General features: G+C 43.2%; 1 protein-coding gene and 1 long non-coding RNA gene across 2 annotated transcripts; one reads left to right on the top strand and one right to left on the bottom strand.

Moving 5' to 3' along the window:
• Positions 1–309: 309 nt before the first annotated feature.
• LOC117567325 (protein sevenless) lies at positions 310–18800 on the bottom strand. Its single transcript, XM_052008491.1, has 10 exons — positions 17903–18800; positions 10532–10606; positions 8785–8850; positions 8389–8724; positions 8078–8326; positions 7211–7533; positions 2574–7153; positions 2239–2516; positions 884–1560; positions 310–821 (listed from the first exon to the last, which is right to left on the bottom strand). The coding sequence occupies exons 1-10, from the start codon at positions 18728–18730 to the stop codon at positions 536–538; spliced, it is 7698 nt and encodes a 2565-aa protein (XP_051864451.1). The 5' UTR covers positions 18731–18800; the 3' UTR covers positions 310–535.
• Positions 9738–10361, top strand: LOC127566388 (uncharacterized). The gene is made up of 2 exons (XR_007955678.1): positions 9738–9937; positions 9994–10361. It is a non-coding gene; the product is annotated as an uncharacterized LOC127566388 (long non-coding RNA).
• Positions 18801–19271: the final 471 nt, after the last annotated feature.

Consider the following 19271-nt stretch of genomic DNA (forward strand, 5'->3'; position numbering starts at 1 on the left):
TACTTCACACATAAAATAAACTACGTATACTTTATAATAAATAAGCCATATCCGAAATGTACTACGTATACTTTATCTACTACAAATTGCGTATACTTCATACAACATATTCAATGTATTATGTACATATATTTAATACCTAATGAAACTGATTAACTTAAGTTAAGAAGGGGAGACTGAAATTCTCACACAACAATTCGATATAGAATTTAAAGTGTTTATGAACTCGTCGATGTAATAATGGACAAATCAAAAAGAGCTTCATCAATGTGCAAATAAGTATATCCGGAAAGTTGAATACTATAAAAATTAGAATTATGTATTACATTTTATTATTACTCAATATTGTATAGCATATAAAAAACATGACAAAAAAAACCATTTGAATTACAGGCAAGACTTGAGGTTTATCTTTAGATATTCCATCGATTCATCGATTAGAGACTCAGTACAAAATAGGTAAATCGATTAAATAGAAACCATAATGCTAGAGATGCAAAGCGAAGCGAGGCGGGATTGAAGAGGCAGCTGCTGCTCAAAGGCGCGAGACGCCTTCGTTGGCATAAAGCTGCTGCTGGCGATTGTCTGCGACTGTTTTTTTTGTGCTTGAACTGACGCTATTTGCTGGCGTTGTGTTTTCTTTGGTGCTTTGGTGCTCCGTTGTCTCATCGAAATGCACACGCGCTTCGGGTTTGGGAACGGAAACATTCGAGCTCGGACTGTGAAGCTCGGAGTTGATTGACTGCAGCGTGTTGTAGCAGCGTCTGAAGCTGGGCCGCTCCCAAGGCTCACAACGCCAGCATTGCAGCAGCAGAGCATAACTAAAAAAAAAGGAGAATAAAAAGTTAGTTTAAAGCTTTGAGTACTAAGTGTGACTACTTACAGCTTCTCGGGACACTCGTCCGGCGGCTGCAGACGTCCGCCGTCCTTGACATGAGCGAGCACCTCGAAATTGTTCCGCGCCGCGTATGGTTGCTGACCAAGCGTTAGAATCTCCCAGCAGAGCACACCGAAGGCCCACACATCGGACTGTGTGCTAAAGATGCCATCCACCAAACTCTCAAGCGCCATCCAACGCACCGGGAGCAAACCCTCGCCCTCCTTGCGGTAGTAGTCGCTCTTGTAAATGTCGCGCGCCAAGCCAAAGTCTCCAATCTTGACAATGCGTCGACCTCCAACGGCGGCTCCATTCGACACCAAACAATTGCGACACGCGAGATCGCGATGCACAAAATGCATATCCTCCAGATAGCTGCAACCATTGGCCACATCCAGGCACATGGCCAGCAGATCGGGCAGTTGCAGTTGCGAAGTCGGAGTTGGAGTCGTCGTCGTCGACTGCGTCTCAGTCTGCCCGGGCAACTGCTCCTGGCTGTTGGGACGCGCAGCGCGCAGATAGCTGAGCAAATCTCCGGCCTCCATGTGCTCCATGATCAGCGAAATGGACTCACTGTCGAAGCAGATGCCAATCAGGCAAACGATGTTCTCGTGCTTGAAGTTGCTCATCAGCTGCGCCTCCTGCAGCAGCTCGGCAAACTCGCTGGCGCCCTTGCGCAGGCTCTGCGAGAGAAGAGACAGAAAGAGAGAGAAAGATTTAGTGCATCAATTGACAATTATTTACAAGTAAACTAATTCATTTCAATGTAGAAGCATATTTTTTGCTGAGATATACCGAAAATATATGGATGAATATATGATAACAAAACTCCACATAGTTAGTATACCATTATATCGAGATGAGAAGAGTAGAAGAGGAAAAGAGAAAGTCAGTGCATTGATTGAGTCGAATTCAAGCGTCTGTTTGCTGGGATATTCCAAAAACATATCGATGATATACCAGAACACAACATAGTTAGTATAAAAATATACCATTATATGGAAATTATATGAAAATATAGCATATTGTATTGACATAAGTCATGTTTGAAATATACTACAAATAAAATACTAAAACATATCGTAAACATAATAATATAATATAAAAATATAATGTTGAAATATACCATGTCATATCACATTGCCAATATACAAAATAGTTTTTTTTTTCAAGTTTTTAACCGACTCCAGCCAAATTAAAGATCATTTAGACTAAATATATATTATATTTTGCTTATTATCAAAACTCTATACTTTTGCTTTTTTCTTAAATTAGGGATGAAGGTTTTTCTATCTCTTAAAGGAGTGTCAGATATGACTACCCTATGGGTAGGATGTACTCAATAAAGAATAAATAACTACCTTGATTGCAACGCGCTGGGGCTGCGCCTCATCCTCCCCTTGGAGCTGACCCTCGTAGACCTCGCCAAAGGCGCCGCTGCCGAGAAAACGCAGCAGAGTTAAACGATTCCAGCTGATCTGCGGCAGCAGCGCAATGTCCGCATCGCTTAGCGTCATGGAGAAGGTACGATTGCGTGCCGCGAGCAATTGCTGTTGTGTTTGCAGCGCAGACAAATTACTCCAGATGCTGGGTCGACTCTGCTGCAGCAGCTTCTTGGCGCGATGCCGTCGCTTTTGCACTACAATCAAATAATGATTATTATATGTACTTTATTTCCTAATTTAATTCCCTTTACCCTTTCGCACTAGGATCAAGGCCAGCACACAGCTGGAGACAATGGCAGCGGGCGCTATGATGGCGAGCACCAGGGAGCCGCGTTTCTCCGGTGAGACAAAGGGCTCGGCGATGCGATCACTCTCCTCGCTGTAGGGACCCCAGCCATGAGGACGATTGCGAGCGCGCACCCGAAACAGGAACAGACGTCGCGAGTACAAGTCGCGGACAAGGCAACTCAATTCGGTAGTGTTGCAAAAGTCCAGCCACTGATCCTCGAGCACCGTTGGCTCCTCGGCCCACGGCAGCAGCTGCGCTGCGGTGTCCCGACGCCGTCGTCTCCGACTGCCACGTCGCGCCTGTAGCGCCTCCATGTTGTACAGCAGAATGGGATCGCCGTGCTCCTCGGCAGGCGTCCAGCTCACGCGAAAGATTTCACCCGCAATGTGTTCGATCTGGGGGCGACCCGGCGCACTTGGCGCATCTCCTAGCGTCTCGTAGTCCTGACTGGCACCGTAGTAGACCGGAGCACCCGGCGAGGCTGCATAGTTCAAGGCAAGGCGGCACGAGTAGCGCGTCTTCGGTTGCAGCGACTCCAAGCGCATTGTCGTGTGATTGCCCAGCACATTGAGATGCAGCTGCTCGCGCAGCGACTGACACTCCAGCGCCAATGTACTGAGCACATCCGGTGTGCCGAACCACGAGAGCGTCATCCCGTAGGCGTGCAGCTCCTCCAGCTGCAGCGGCGGCAGCGGCGCATAGCAGCGCAGGAAGAGCGACTCGCTGCGATTGAACTTCCCTGGCGTCGCATGCGCTTGCACCCACACCTGGTAGACACGTCCGGGCTGCAGTCCAGTCAGACGTTGCGTACCTGCGGTTTCCACACGCTGTTCCTGCACCAGGGGCTGCTCCAGCGCCTGCTCGAGCGGCTGATCCTCGAGCAGCCAGTGCAGCACATAGTAGACGCTGTCGCTGCGCAGCTCCAACGGCGCTGCCCAACTCAACTCCAGTTCGCTGGGACTCAGAGCACGTCCGGTAAAGTTCCGAGGTGCACTCGGGGTGGCGGCGGCCGTCTGGAGCTCCAGCGGCGCCAGCTGCAGTGCCTCGAGTCCGAGTCGCTGCTGGTAGTAGCTGGAGATGCGCACACGCAGTTCGTAGGCGCGATACGGCTGCAGTCCGGTGATGTTGAGCTGCTCCCCGGCCAGGGCATGCAGCTGACGGAGCTGCGCATGCGCCGAGCTGAGCTGCAGCTGATACTCGAGACCTGGCACTGGGAGCGGGCAATCAGAGGCAGCTGTGAGCGCTGTCAGCTGCAGCTGGCAGTGGGTCTCCTCGCACATGGGCGCCTCGATGACGCCCAACGTGGGTAGCAGAAGGCAACGACGACTGGGATACGCCTGATAGTTATAGGCGCGCAACAGACGCACCTCATCCGGCTGCAGATCCAGCACATACGCCAGCTGCTGTCGCCGTCGACTGTAGCCACGCACGCTGCCATTGCGCAAGGCATAAATGTAGCCGGCGTCCTGCGCCAGCTGCGCAATGTCATCGCTGAGCAAATTGAGCTGCGAACGCAACGCAGTCGGCATACAAAGCTGCCGTGCCACATGATATACGCACAGACGTCCCTGATGATCCACCAGATTGAGCGTCTCCGACTGCGGCTCCTGACTGCCCTCGAAGAGACGCCACAAGGGTCCCGGTACGCTCTCAAAGCTGAGCGCACTCCCGTTGGCCAGACTGCGTCCCTCGAGCGTGGCATTGCGAGCACCGAGCTCGTGCTGCAGCCAGACAAGCGAACGCGCATGAGGAAGGGCAACCAAATCGTGCAACAGCTGACCTGGCGGTGTGCTCCACATGCGTTCGCCTTGTAGGATGCGTCCCTCAAAGCGACAGAGGTCCAGGCGATAGATGCAAGCGGCTGGCGGTTGTGTGGAGGCATCCAGCTCGGCCCAGTAGACAATACGCTGCACCCAGTCGACGGTCAGAGCGAGGACCTCGGCACGCATGCGTGCCAGCTTGGCGGGTGCTGAGCCTGGCACGTGGCTGAGCAGCTCGACGTGCTCGTTGACCCAGAGCAAACGCTGTTCGCCCTGCATCAACGCCAGATGCTCCACGGGGCTGGCGGTGTGAACGAGCTGACGTCGCGTCGCCGTATCGAGATCCAGTTCGCCAATGTGCTCGGCATTGGCGTAGAGCAGTCGCGGCACCGACTGCACCTCGGGTGCCACGTGCAGCGCGTGACTGGTGGCGCCCGCTGCGACACCGGTGGCAGCTACGTGCGCCTGCACCTGAAAGCGATAGGTGACGTCCGGCTGCAGCTGTTCGATGCGCGCCTCGAGGGTGCTCTGATTGAGCAGCAGCTCCGTGTGCAGCTCGCTGCCCTGCCAGCAGCTGATGCGGTACTGCAACGCCTGACTCCCTAGGCCATGTTCCTCCTCGGGTACATCCCAGCGGAGTAAAGCGCTCACATTCGGCTCCAGCTGCAGCGGCACAGCCTGACGCTCGACGAAGACGCGCAGCCGGCGAGGTTGCGTGGGCGCCGCCACCGGTGTCGACAGCTGTACACTTGAGGTGGGTCCGGCACGCCACGAAGTGTGCGGCGTGATGCTGACTCGCAGTTGCTGCGGCGCATGCGAGAGCTGTGTGATGCGGGCGAAGGGCGTAGCCAGCTCTAGAGTGAGCACACGCTCGCTGCCGTGCTCGAGAAGAAGCTTGTAGCAGATGCTGTGATTGCCACCGCTAGCAGCTGGCTGCCAGCGCAATCGGAAGTCATCCCAGTGGCCGCCCTCATCGATGCGTATGCTGTCCGGTGGCACGGCGAGCGGACGCACGCCTGAATCGGGAGCGGACAAGGCAGAGGATGCTAGGAGCTGCACAGCACTCAAGGGTTCGGAGAGTTCCTGGGGACGCAGATGTTCCGACTCGAGCTGTTCGGACATCCGCAGCAATTGCGCACTGCTCGCCTGCTTTCCCTGCAGCCAGAGCAGCGCATTCAGGGGCTGGAGGAACTGCAGCGTGTGCGGCACAGCAGACGCTCCAGGTGGCAGCTGGATCATCTCTGGCGGTTGGCTGCCGCTCGCCAGCGATAGCGAGCTGCGATAGAGATGCAGCTCAGCCTGAACCGAACTACCTCCGACCAGCCAATAGATGTATCGCTGTTGCAGATCCAAACTAAACCCGTTGATCTGTCCGGCCAGTCCGCTCACGTGATAATACTCTAGCTCCGGCTGCTGTGTATCCTGAGCACTCATGGGCCGCCGCGCCAGATGAGCGGTGCTTGCGTAATACAAATGTCCCTGCTCGGGATCGAGCGCGAGGTGACGTGCACCGAAAATGGGCAACAGCTCGCGGGAGCCGCTCTGCGGATCCAGACGCTGCACACAGTCCCGCTCGAGGTCCGTCCAGTAGAGCAGACCACCGCGCCAATCGTAGGCCACGGCGCCCACATGTTGCGTCTGCGGCGGTGCCTGGCAGCTGAGCTGCGGCTGCAGCAGATTTATGCACCGCAGCGTACCGTTGCTCACGTAGTACGCAATGCTGGCGTTCAGCAGCGAGAGCGGACCGGGAGACATCGGCTCGAGGCGCGCCGGAAGCATCTCCAGCTGTGCACCCAGCTCATTGGTCACATAGAGATCTCCCCGTTGCGTGGCCCAGCGTAAACGATGCTCCCCGCGTGGCCAAGTGCGCGAGAGAAGCGCCGACGTCCATTCTCCCGCCTGGCTCGCGGCGTTGATGGCACGCACACGCAGCTGATAGAGATTGTCCGGTTGCAGACGCTCCAGACCGAAATGCGGACTGCGTATGTTGCGTATATTGTAGGCGCTTTGGCTGGCCACGTCCAGCACCTCCAGCTCGTAGCTGCAATTGCTCGAGACCGCTTGATAGGGATTCAGTGCCGGTTCCTGCCACGAGATTTGCGCTGCCTGTGCACCGAGCAACGCTCGCAGCTCACGTGGCGTCGTCGCCTCCAACGCCAACGGCTGACGACGTCGCTCCAACGGCGTCAGCTGCACCAACAGCTCCTGCTCCGCTGACAGCGGCCAGCTGGCAATGACGTTGAGGGTATGTCGCTCCAGGAGCTGCAGCTGTGTCGCATTCGCCACCAGCAGCTGTCGCTTATCGCTTGAGAGCGCAAAAGTGGCCGCCAGCTGAGCGCTAGGGAGCTGCTCCAGCTGCCGCTTGTGGCTGCCATCGTAGCTCAGCTCCAGCAGCTGATCCTCCTGCTGCAACAACTGCAGCAGCCAGCGATGCGGCAGCAGCACAAAGTGTCCCAGTTGCTGGGCTTGATGCAACTGCAGCCGCTGCTTGCTGTGTAGATCGAGGCGCCAAATAGCTTGAGCGTCGCTCCAGAAGAGCCAACCATTGACCGCATCCAGCTCCAGTTGCTGCACCTTCGTTCCCAACGCCGTCTTGACCAGCTGTTGCACATCGTCTCCGTCCTGACTGCAGCTGAACAACTGATGCTGCTGGGTCGGATCCTCCACGGCCAGATAGAGACGGTGCTGCAACCAGTCGAGGCTCAGTCGACGTGGCCGCCACTCGCTGGAGTTGAGCTGCAGCTGGAGCAGCTGCCTTGAATTGGCCTCCTCCAACTGTTGTCTGAGAAGTGAGTTGAGCAAGTGAACGAATCCTGAAGCTAGTCTTTAGACCACTCACCTGTAGAGTCTCCCCAGCGAATCCAGCACCCAGAGCTGCTGCTGACGCTCTGAGTAGACCATGTCATTGATGGTTGCGTCTGCTTCGGCGCTAAAGATGACCCGAGACTCGCCTGCGGGCTCCAGCGACTGCCAGCTGATGTTGCGTTCGCTAGTCAGAAGCACGCTGCGCAGCTGCTCAGGGGAAAGCGGCGCCTTTGTCTGAATGCTGGCCATGGCTGGGGGTCCTTTGCCCTGCTTGTTGATCATGGTCAGCTCCACAGTGTAGTTGGTTAGCGGATGCAGCTCGCCGAAGATGAAGCTGCTACGTGAAGCTGGCAGAAGCTGTCGCAGAAAAGATTCAATTCAATGGAGAGATGCAACTTGTAGTATAATAATAGTAACATTATCCTCATAGCTCTGACCATTTATGCTGTACGTTACTGGCGCAGTCAGTCTTCATTATCAAGCTCTTAGGACAAACCATTTTAGAAAACTTATGACCAATTTTTAAATAAATAACTACCCTCTAAATATATTCTTTTCACTAATGCCTTGTGCATTCCGTAAGTTAATAAATCAATCAGTCAAACAATTTTACACAATTACTTTTACTTCATAACCAACTCCTAGCCTATTAGCTCTAATCATTTGTCCCCTACGTTACTAGCTCAATCAGCTAATGAATCATGCAGAACAAACCACTTTATATAACCTATCAACAACTTACGTATGCAACAACTGCGCTCTGAATATATGTTGTGCACAACTTTAAGCACCCAACTCTTAGCGTTTGTATTGTACTGTGATAATGCAGTATGTGAAAGAATCAATCATTTCAATTTACTTCTTAGCACACTCAAATCTTTTGTCTGCAACATGAACTCACCTCTTCCCTGTTGGAACTGGAAGCATTGCTGGCGTCGCTGCGCAAACGTATGTGATATCCTTGAAGCGGTGCATTCGTGTAGCGTCCTGGACGCCAGTGAACCCCCACATGTTCCTCGTCCAGGGATAACAGCGTTGTGATGATGGGCGCAGATATCGGAGCACCTGCCATGGGTGTTTGGTATATGGGCGTGGTCGGAGAATAGAGCACATCCTCGCTGCTCTCCCCGAAGGGCAACTCAAAGCGAAACTGGCAGAGGAATTAAACTGTGAGTTCTACATTTGAAATTGGAATTATGTCTTCGGACTTACCTTATACCGAGTGTATGGCATAAGTGCTTCCGCAATTTCACAAACATAATACTCATCGCAATTGTAATCAGCCATGTTGTGCCAGGGAGATTCCTGTTCCTCATTCTGTTGCTGGTATTGTATGTTAAAGGGGCGACTAGCCAAATAGTTCTCGGGGAACTGCATGTCCCACCTGATGGTCAGCGTCGCCGATTCACCCGTCATCTCCACAAGCTGCGGCTGCGTCGTCTCCACCAGTTGTGTCATCGCCAATCGCTGCAGATGCCAATATTGTCGCTGCGCCATCTCGCAGGCTCCGATGCAGGGCATGTCAAATGGATAGAACTGCGTGGAAACCTAAAGAAGAGTGTTTTATTTAATATGTTGCAGTTGCAGTTGGAGTCAAAGTAAACTCACGCAGGCCTCCTGACAGGGCTCGATCTCCTTGAGTGCTCGATACCATTGCGCGCAGCCATTGGTGCACTGCAAAGAAAGTCCGATTAGATCACCGAGCGAGAAAAGGATAAGAGGAGTTACGGTAAGAGACCAAAACAAGCTTCAAAATGAGAAGTCATCCTTTCGTAGAATTCAAATTAGTGAAGTTTCTAAGATAACAAGTAAGAAATTGACAGTCGAGAGTGCTCGACTGTGTGATACCCGATACCCATTTTTAATGAAAGCAAAATATGTAATGAAATGCGGTATTTATTTTAAAATATACCAAATTAATATACTGCTAAAATGTACTAGTGATATACAACATTGAAAATATACCGTAGACTGCACAATATACCAGATTGTCAGCCAAAGAAGTCTGCCGAATTAATATACCGAAAATATGCCAAAGATTCGATTTGGTAAATTTATATTGCACTACATGTAAAATATACCATTAAGTGCAACATATGCCAGATTGTTGGCCATCGTAGTCTAAAAATATACCGAATTAATATGCCAACAGAATACTAAAATACACCAAAAGCTATATTTAGTATATTGACAGACAGACAGGCTGATGGAGAATGCTACATTGTCGACTGACCGAGAATATATATACCTTATAGGGTCGAAGATGCCTCCTTCTGCCTGTTTCATAGAACCACAAAGCTATAATACCCTTCTACTTTTTGGTTAACGGTTATAAAATGTGGAGAGCTAACATCAATTAATCAGTCAATTAGTCAGTTATTCATTTCGTCAGAAAGTCAATCGGTTTGTCATAAACTAAAGTGTTATGTGCCAAGGGATTACGGGTCATTAAACAAAGATTTTGTTGCAATCGAATGCAATTAAAATGCAGCGAGTAATAAGACATTTATTGGCACTTAAATGAGCTCAGAAGCAATCACATGTCATTCCGTATAGTAAAACCTGAATTATTCAAATACCCAAGAATTCGAGAGAACAATTTCTCTTTTCTCGTAACTTGAATTAAAATATTTTCAACTTTGTTATTTAGTTCAAATCAATGTTTCTCAATTCTTTGTTAGTTATTTAGTTCAATCAATGTTTCGAAATATTCTCAATTTTTCGTGTTTAAAGTCTTAGTTTAGTGTAGTTTTTATCGACGGTAAGTTTATAAAAACGGGAAAGAAAACGTTGATTTTTTAATTTTAGCGTTTGCAGATTTTTGGAATGGATTCGAATAAAGGCCAAGGACGAGGACGTCGTGTAATGAAATGCACACAGGATCGTTGGCAATTGTTGTTCAATGGATTTCTCAGCTGCCTCGAGGTGGATAACGATTGGGCGAGACTCACGCACTTTGAATTCGTTTGCAATTGAGGTGACGGAAGGATTCCCATCAACATTCATGTAACTCAATAGCATCTGTCCTCGTTGTTGTGTTGTGTTGTGTTGTGTTGTGTGTCCTTGTTGTGGTTAATGCCCAGCAACAAAAAATATATAATACAAACGAGTTGTAGGTCTTGGATATCAAATACACTGAACAAGTGGTCGATACTCTTTCTGGGAACTTTCTGTTACTTTTGTTATTTTGGTTTTTCGTTTTTCGTTGTTGGTTTTTGGGTCAGGGGCATTGGTCGACAAGTTGTCTGGCAAAGTTGAAAGGCGGTTTCAAATTACGCGACAACACTTGACACCGATGAAGCGAGATGAAACGGGGAACGGGGGAGATGAAGAACAGGAGGATAACTCAACTTACCCGTGTTTTATAGCACTTGTCGCTGTTGTCGGCCTTTGCACACTTGATGCCAAACTCATCGAGAAACAGATCCTCCTGGAAAAAAGTCGTGAAAAAAACAAGAAGAAATCAATTAGCACAAAAGCCTTTCAATTTGCAACGGAAACGAAGCTCCTCACTTCTTAGTTCTCACTTCTCCTCCAATGTCAACGACTCGGCTTACAGCATTTCATCAATATAATGACAACAATCGAAACAACAATAGAGTAAGAGGAGCGCGACTTAATTAAAATATACGTTTTGCATTTTTAAATACAATTTCCGAGAATATTTACATTCACACTCGCACATTTTGTATGCATAATTCAATTGACCGATTCCCAAATAGAAAGTCACGTCACAGTGCAAAACTAGTTTTGTGTATCGCTAAAGCTAAATCCAAAGCATCAGCAAACATCAACAGAAAAAAAACAGCACGTGATCAACAGCTTAAAGCCAAGACCGAAAAAGATCTTCGATTTTCGACTTTGCTCACTCGCTGGCCACGAAAATGACAAACGAATCTGCATAAAAATAAACAACAAGGCAAAGGCCGCCAATATATTAAATTCGCAACAAAAAACAAAACAAACAACCTAAAGAGAAGCCATAAAAGAAGTCCATCTAGTGTTGCAAATATTCCACAATAAATATAAATAGTTTACATCATTAACTATTCCAAAGTTCGACTCATTTAGTAACTACATCGAGTATCAACAATTAAAACTATTTTTAATTGAGCAACAATTTAACAATTTCAAATTTAATTTAAGAAGTGTTTTTTTTTGTCAATTATAGTTTTATTTTATATATTTTATGTAAACTCTATTTAACAAAAGTAACTTCATAATACTCCTCATTGTTTTTAAAAGAATAACTAAAACGGAAATATCAGCTTTCAAATTGGATTTTATTTAATTTATATATGTAAAATACTATTAATTTATTAATTGGTATTAGTTGTAAATACATTTTTAAAAGTTTCAATTAAATTATTATAATATACGATGCTTTAAACCTTTTCCAGTACTGAAGTATCATTATTGCATAGTACAAATACGTATTTAAAGAAACATAACATATCAAAATAAAATCCTAATTTCTTTCCTTTCTTCCTCTTCCACTTAAGTTTTTAACATTAACAAACTAAAAAAACTACAGTCAAGAAAGCTCCACAATATTAAAATATCCTTAAAATATACCAAATTAATTTACCAAAATACGCTTAAATACTCTAAATGTTATACTTGGTATATCTATATACTACTACATGTAAAATATACTTAAAATATACCGAATAAATATACTAAAAAAATGGAAATATTCCAAATGTTATATTTGGTGTATCAATTTACTATTACATACCAATAAATATATCAATAAAATCTTAAATATACCAAATACAATATTTGGTATATTTACTACATGCAAAATTTCATTAATATATACCAAATAACTATGCAATATTTGGTATATCAATACACTAACAAAAATACTTAAATAAACCAAATATAATATTTAGTATATCGATATACTACTACATGCAAAATATCCCAAACCATAGCAAATAAATATACCAAAAAAGGAGAAACGATATATTTGGTATATCGATATACTACTACATGTTAAATATTCTTAAAATATACCAAATAAGTATACCATATTTGGTATATCGATACACTAACAATACTAAATATAAAATTTGGTATATAAATATACTAAATGCAAAATATACCATTGATTAATTACAATATACATAAAACAGATTGTGAACCTAAAATGAAAAATGACACCCCAAAATAATTTCCCACTCACTTCAATTTTGAATTTCTGATTAAATTGCTGTCTTTATGGGAGGAGCTGTCTTTAATCGATGCTCTGCGTTAACTTAATTCCTTTGCTTATTGATTACAATACTAAAGCAAAGTGTCTTGTTTCCCAATGCTGTTTGTTCGTTTGTTTGTTTGCTTGTGTGCTTAACTTGGAAGCTGGAGTCAATCGTTCCGCTTTCAAATACATAAATGTTGAGAATCGCAGTAATTGTTGGTTATTTATTGTAAGCTGCAGCTTCGACAGCTCTGAAGCTGCGGCAGGGTCAGCTTAGGGCTACCTTGGGACTGCACTTGGCGTGAGCTTAGGAGATGTTGCTCTACTAAATGTTATATATAGTATTTTTAGTATAGGTCTAGGTGAGGGGAGAGGTGAGCTGACTTTTCCCCCCTTTGTTTTTTTCCAACTTATCGCACGCAGTTTTCACAACACAACAAAAAACAGGAAAGAAATCTACAGTCGAGTGTGATCGACTTTGAGATACCCGTACCCATTTAATTTAAAATATAAATAATGTAATAGTGAAAAATATACCGCAGTAAGTAGGAAAAAGTATTTTATATTATTATTATTATTATTATTATTTATATTTGCAGGTTTTATTTGGTAAATTGATATACCATAGAGTGCAAAATATACTGCAGTAAATAGGCAAAAGTATTCCTTTTTATAACTTCTAGAATTTGTATCCGATCGCAAGTGAATTTAAAGGAATCATTAAAACAATTAATATTGCAAATATACTAAAGGTTTTATTTGGTAAATTGATATACCATAGAGTGCAAAATATACTGCAGTAAGTAGGCAAAAGTATTCCTTTTTATTTGGTATATTATTAAATTATTATTATTAAAATATACCGCAGTAAGTAGGCAAAAGTATTTTTTATGTAACTTCTGCAATCTTTATCTGATCGCAATCAAATTTAGAGGAATCTGTTTTCAAGGGAACACAAAGTTATAATACCCTTCTACCTTATGGGTAACGGGTATAAACAGTTACAAACACACACACACACAAAGTGTATTTTTCTTGTTGCTTGCTTGTTGTGCGAGTCTTTTCATTGAGTTTCTCTACTTTTTCGCACACGCGTCAATTTAATTTAGAATTCTACGTAATATTTTATTAATTTAGCTTGATTGGCTTTTTCACAAACACAGAATCCTCCTCTCTCGCTCTCACTCTCCCTCTCTCTTTCTGTCTTCCTCGTTGTATATTTGTTGTGGCTACTTGGGGGAAAAGAGAGAACTCAAGGGGAGCTCCACAGAGAAAGAGAAGAGGGATGAGGCTGGATGGCTGGCTGCTAATTGGCGTTGGGGGTTTCATGTCGTCATTGCGCGTCTTTTGTTGTACAATTTCTATTACATTAACTGACTGACTGACACACACACACACACACACACATATACAGGGGCACACAGACTGAGTGTGTGTTATTGACACCATTTTTGTGTTGTTGCATTGCCACAGAAAGCCAAATAAATTGGCTTCAACATTTTGCAAAGAACATCATGAACACATCATACAGCATCAGCATCATCATGATGAATGATTCTTTTGTAGTTTATTTCTAGTTTAAGCTTGGGCATTGCGCTTTTTCGGTTTAACTTCTGCAATCCGCTTCAACTGCAATTGGAGGGAGATGTGGAAATGGGAATCGAGATGGAGATGGAGGCGATGACGAAGGCGAAGCGACAAGCAACAATTTACGTAGCTATTAGGAACACTCCGAACAACACACACACACACACACACATACACATCTCTCTCTTCATCACCCACTCCATCGTCAGCTCCATCCGCCTCGTTTACAGCATTAGGCAGCCTGACAACGATTCTGCCTCTGCCTGATTAGTTTTAATTGAGATGGAGATGGGATTGAGCTCTGGCCACTGAGATTGCGTCTCGAATTGGGATTGGGATTAAACACACTGACTGCATGTGTGTGAGTGAGGGAGAGAGACAGAGAAGAGAGAGAGAGAGAGTGCGATAAGTGAACTGCTACGCAATTAAGACGATTTCCGATCGAGCACTCTAATTGCACACTCGACGATTACCTTCTGATTACTCAGTACTGCACTTAAATGACATCTTTAGAACACAAACGACCATCATTAACTCGATACAGTACAAGTTTCTTAAAATATACCAAATCAATATACTAAAATACGCTTGAATAGTCTTTATGCTATATCAATATACTGCTTCATCCTTAAAATATACCAAACAAATACATCAGAATATGCTTAAATACTCAAAATGTTGTATTTGGTATATTTATATACTGCTACATGCAAAATATACCAAATAAATATACCGAAACATGCTGAAATATTTAAATTGAAATTATGTGCACATAAATCTATACAATAAGTGCTTAATATTCCATTTGGTATATTTGGTATATCAATAGTAGTAATAGTATTACATGCAAATAAATATACCAGAAAAATACTTAAATATACCAAATACATACAAAATATAGCAAGGATTACAATATACATAAAACAGATTAGAAAGTTAAACTAAAAGACAATTCGTTAAATGTTCCTATTAAAATAATTTACCATTTACCAATTTATCATGAGTGTATATCGATAACGATAACAAGTAGTGATCGAATTAAACTTGCACTTAGTGCATTACTTTCTTTCACTCAAACATTTCACTCATTCGATAACGATAACAAATGAGCAACTGCATACTGAAAACAATTTCAATTTGCTGCGCACTCGTGTGTATATCGATAACATGCTCAGAACGGTGAAAAACAAAGAGCTCTTGGAAAATAGAGTGAGTGGAAAGGAATAACAATGGATGGCTGCTGATTGCTATGGAAATCGCAGTGGCGCCATCTATTGTGCACTCGCATGTAATTGCGAATGATGTAACAAAAGTGGCAACAAAATGGTCTAAATAACTGCAACAGCAACAATAACAACAGCAACTAATGCTAGAAATGGCAAACAAAAACAAAAGCTAGACACACATAATTGTTCATTCTTTTTTTGTCTGCATGTTAATTATGCCAGACAGAATTAAGTGAGAAACTAATTAAAATCAAACAGCGAACAAAATGGCAACTTTTCGTATTATGAAATACCAAAATAGATAATGATGACATATTTGGAAGCGTTCAATTAATGAAATTGAAAGAAACAAGTGAAATCGAGTTAACACTGGCGCCAGCTAGCGTCTGTTATTGGCAACTGAAGGGGAGAAAATAGAACGAATCGCCCCACACACAATCTTTAAATTGCAATAAAGCGAAGGTAACCCAAATATTAAGAATCCCAGCAATAGACAGAGCAATAGATACAGCAACAGCAACAGATTCAGATACATTTACATCGTTGCAAAAAGATACAATTGCATGTGGAATGCGAGATGATGCTTTGTGCTCTAGTTTCAAGTGTTTGTTTGACATGACAGGCAAGCGAATGAAGCAGCAACAGCAGCAACAGGCAACAGAGGCTATAATCACCCAACTTGACAATAGACATTACACACAGAGATTGCTTAATTGGCGGCTTTGGATTTTGTATGGAACTAAGCGAACTCTGTTCGCTGGCCATGTGACTAACGCCCAGTTCTCTAACAACTCTCTCTCATTCAGTCCCTTTATCAAAAGTTTAACAATGCACTCAACTAAAAGTCAGCTTAGAGTAATCTTAATGCGTCATCGACACAGCTTTCAGATCAACTATTGAAGGTACACAATTAGTTGGCTAATTGCCAATGAAAGCAAATTAATTCAACAATCAATGAAGCTTTCTCATGCAGCACAGCAAAAAAAACTATTTAATTTGTATATAATCTATATTAGTACTTTTACAACTCCAACAGAAAATTTCCACTTGAAGTGAAATACTTTCAATTTATCAGTTATCTTAAATGTTTCCGGAGTACAGAATTTTCAGTCTGTTTATAGAACTCAACTTTAAGTTACAAGTAAGAAATAAATAATGAATATTGATGTCAACTTACAAGCAACAAATATTAATATATAGTCAATTTTAGATGAAAATTTCTCTACTTATTTAAATATTTCAAGATCACAAGACATACAAAGCTCAATAATAACAAGTAAGAAAGCTAATCGAAGAAGCCCTCTTTGCCCATTCAAAAGTGTTTTTTAAATAACTTCTATAATATTTATAGAATAGTATAGTATAGTATATATACTATATTTATTATTCTATGTACCAAAAATAACAAGAACATTTGACATAAAACTTTCAAGACCTTCGCTAAAAGATACTATTGATAAATGGCAAAGGAAAGCTTTAATGAATGCTACTTAAATTTTTTAGTAAGTCAGAATTCACTAAGAATGACGACCAAAATCTTGTAAGAAAATGCTATTTAAAGATCTTGATTGATTTATACAATTTGTTGGAAGAACTTGCTGTTTAGTGATGACAATTGAGTTAGATATCTCTGCTACTTAAAGATTGAAGTTGAATTTTCTCTTCTTTTAATCTCAACTCATAGAGGAATTTTTTGTAGGAATCTGTTACTTAAAGATTCCAGTTAAATTGCATATAATATCTCAACTTAAAGATTGCAGATATAGTCAAAGTGTCCTTTAAGAATCTGCTACTAAACGATGCAATTTAATTTAGATGTAATACATTAACTGAAAATCGAAGTTTGTGATATGGAATTTCTGCCTAAAGATTAAAATTTAATCTTCACTTCTTCTGCTGAAATTATATTCAAAGCTTCCTTTAAGAAACTGCTACCACATGATGACAATTGATTTAGATTAGATTTAGATTTTCCTCAACTTAAACTCGAAAAATCTTGTAAAAATCTGCTTCTGATTTGTATATTATAACTCCAGTGAAAGTCGAAGTTTCTTTTTAGAAATCTGCCACTTAAAGATCTCACATGATTTAGATAAAGAAATCGAAGTTTGCTTTAAAAATGTTTAAGAATACCTCAACTTAAGATCGAAGATTCCTTAAAGAAAATGCTGCTTAAAGATTACAATTAAATTTTTTCTTCTTCTCGAAGAATTAGAATCCAAGTTTCCTTTAAGAATCTGCTACTAAACGGTGATAATTGATTTTGATTTAAAGATATCAAAGTTTGTTGAGTGTGTTTTAAGAATTTTAAAGACATCCTCAACTGAAAGTCGAAGTATTTTCTACGAATCTGACACTAAAAGATCTGACATGAATAGTCGAAGTTTGCTTTAAGAATCTGATACTTAACGATGATAATTTATTTAGATACAATATAGTACTTCAACTGAAAGTCAGATTTTCCTTTAAGAATCTTTAAGAATACCTCAACTGTAAGTTGAACTTATGTTACTTAAGGAAATAAGATACATAAGTTTACTATAAGAACTTTGAAGATCTTTAAAACAGAATGTCGAAGTATCTTCTTGGAATCTGACACCTAAAGATCTGTCATGAATTGGAATCGAAGTTGCTTTCTTACGGAAATCTGTCACTTAAAGATCCCCCCTAAAGATGAACCTAAAGATGTTAATTTCTATGAGCTGTAACTCACCTCGACAATGCATCGCTGGACGCAATCACGAGTCACTTGCTCGATGGCGATGCGCTCATCGATGGCAGTTTCCACTTCCAATCCGAGATCGTGTTGCTGTTGTTGTTGCTGCTGCTGTTGATGTTCATGATGTGGATAGTGAGGCGTGTCTGGGGCGTAGAAAGGTCGAGATCGGGCAACGCTGCTGATGGCAATTCCCTCGGCAACGGCGCCAACATGTTTGTTCCACACTGCAACCTTCTCGACGACATCGCTGTCGAGGGTGGGGCGCATGTTCTCCTGGATGCGCAACGGAGGCATCGCAGCTGGAGAGGATGAATAGTTGAGCTGATGTGGTTGCTGTGGCTGATGTGGTTGCTGCTGCAGTTGCTCGGCGTGAGAGCGACAGCAAACATCGCAGCAGAGGGAGAGAAGCAACAACAGCAGAAGATTGACAATCAGAATGGTGGAGATGCCGCTTCCCTGTTGATGATGATGATGATGTCCTTGACTTTGTCCTGGCCACTGCCAATTGTTGTAGCCATTGGCAAATTGCCTGCCGAGATGCGAGAGTTGTTGTCGCCAGCCCACAAGATGTTTTGTGGTTGTCGATCGAGTTGGAGTTCGACTTCGACTCCGAGACGAAGACGAAGACCGAGACGAAGATTGAGAGCAACACTTTAAACTATTCGGATTGATGTGCGTCGTTGACATTTTCGTGTTCACATTTACTGCAATTTTCACATTAAAACTGAAGCTTAAACGCTTTGGTTGCTGCTGTTGTGGTTGCTGTTGTTGTTGTAGGTCGTGTTGCTGTTGTTGCTGGGCTGCATTTTCTCGCCAAATCATAGTCAACAAATTTCGCTTGGTGCACAATTCAAATTCTCATCGAGTCAACACACAACAAAAAAACGAGGCACTACAATAAAAACACAAACAAACAAACACAAATTAAAGCAACTCGCGACCTACGACTCAACTTTGTGAGGAGGGGTAACGAGGTGAGGAGAGGGGAGAAACGAATCGCGTCGCGTCTCGCGGCTGGTTTCTAAATTGTTGTCATTCGATTTTTGTTTTTTTTTTGAAGAAGAAGAAGAAGAAGCTTCGCTTGACTTTTGCAATTTACATTTTAGCGCACATTCAAATCAAAAATCTAAATCAAACACATACAAAAAACGAAACGAATCGCGCTGCTTTCGGAGCATGTAAAGTGCATAAGTTAATTTCCATATTATGCAAATTTGACAGCAGTAAAAACGAGCAACAAATGAAATCAAATCAACTAAAGCAATTGACCAAAAGTTCAATGTACCGATTAGTATTAAGTATTAAACTTCTTCGAAGCTGTTTCTTCTCTTTTAATTTGTAAGAAGCCAATTAAAAAGTCGCC

This window comes from Drosophila albomicans, chromosome X (genome assembly GCF_009650485.2).
Source record: "Drosophila albomicans strain 15112-1751.03 chromosome X, ASM965048v2, whole genome shotgun sequence".
Classification (NCBI taxonomy): Eukaryota; Metazoa; Arthropoda; class Insecta; order Diptera; family Drosophilidae; genus Drosophila; species Drosophila albomicans.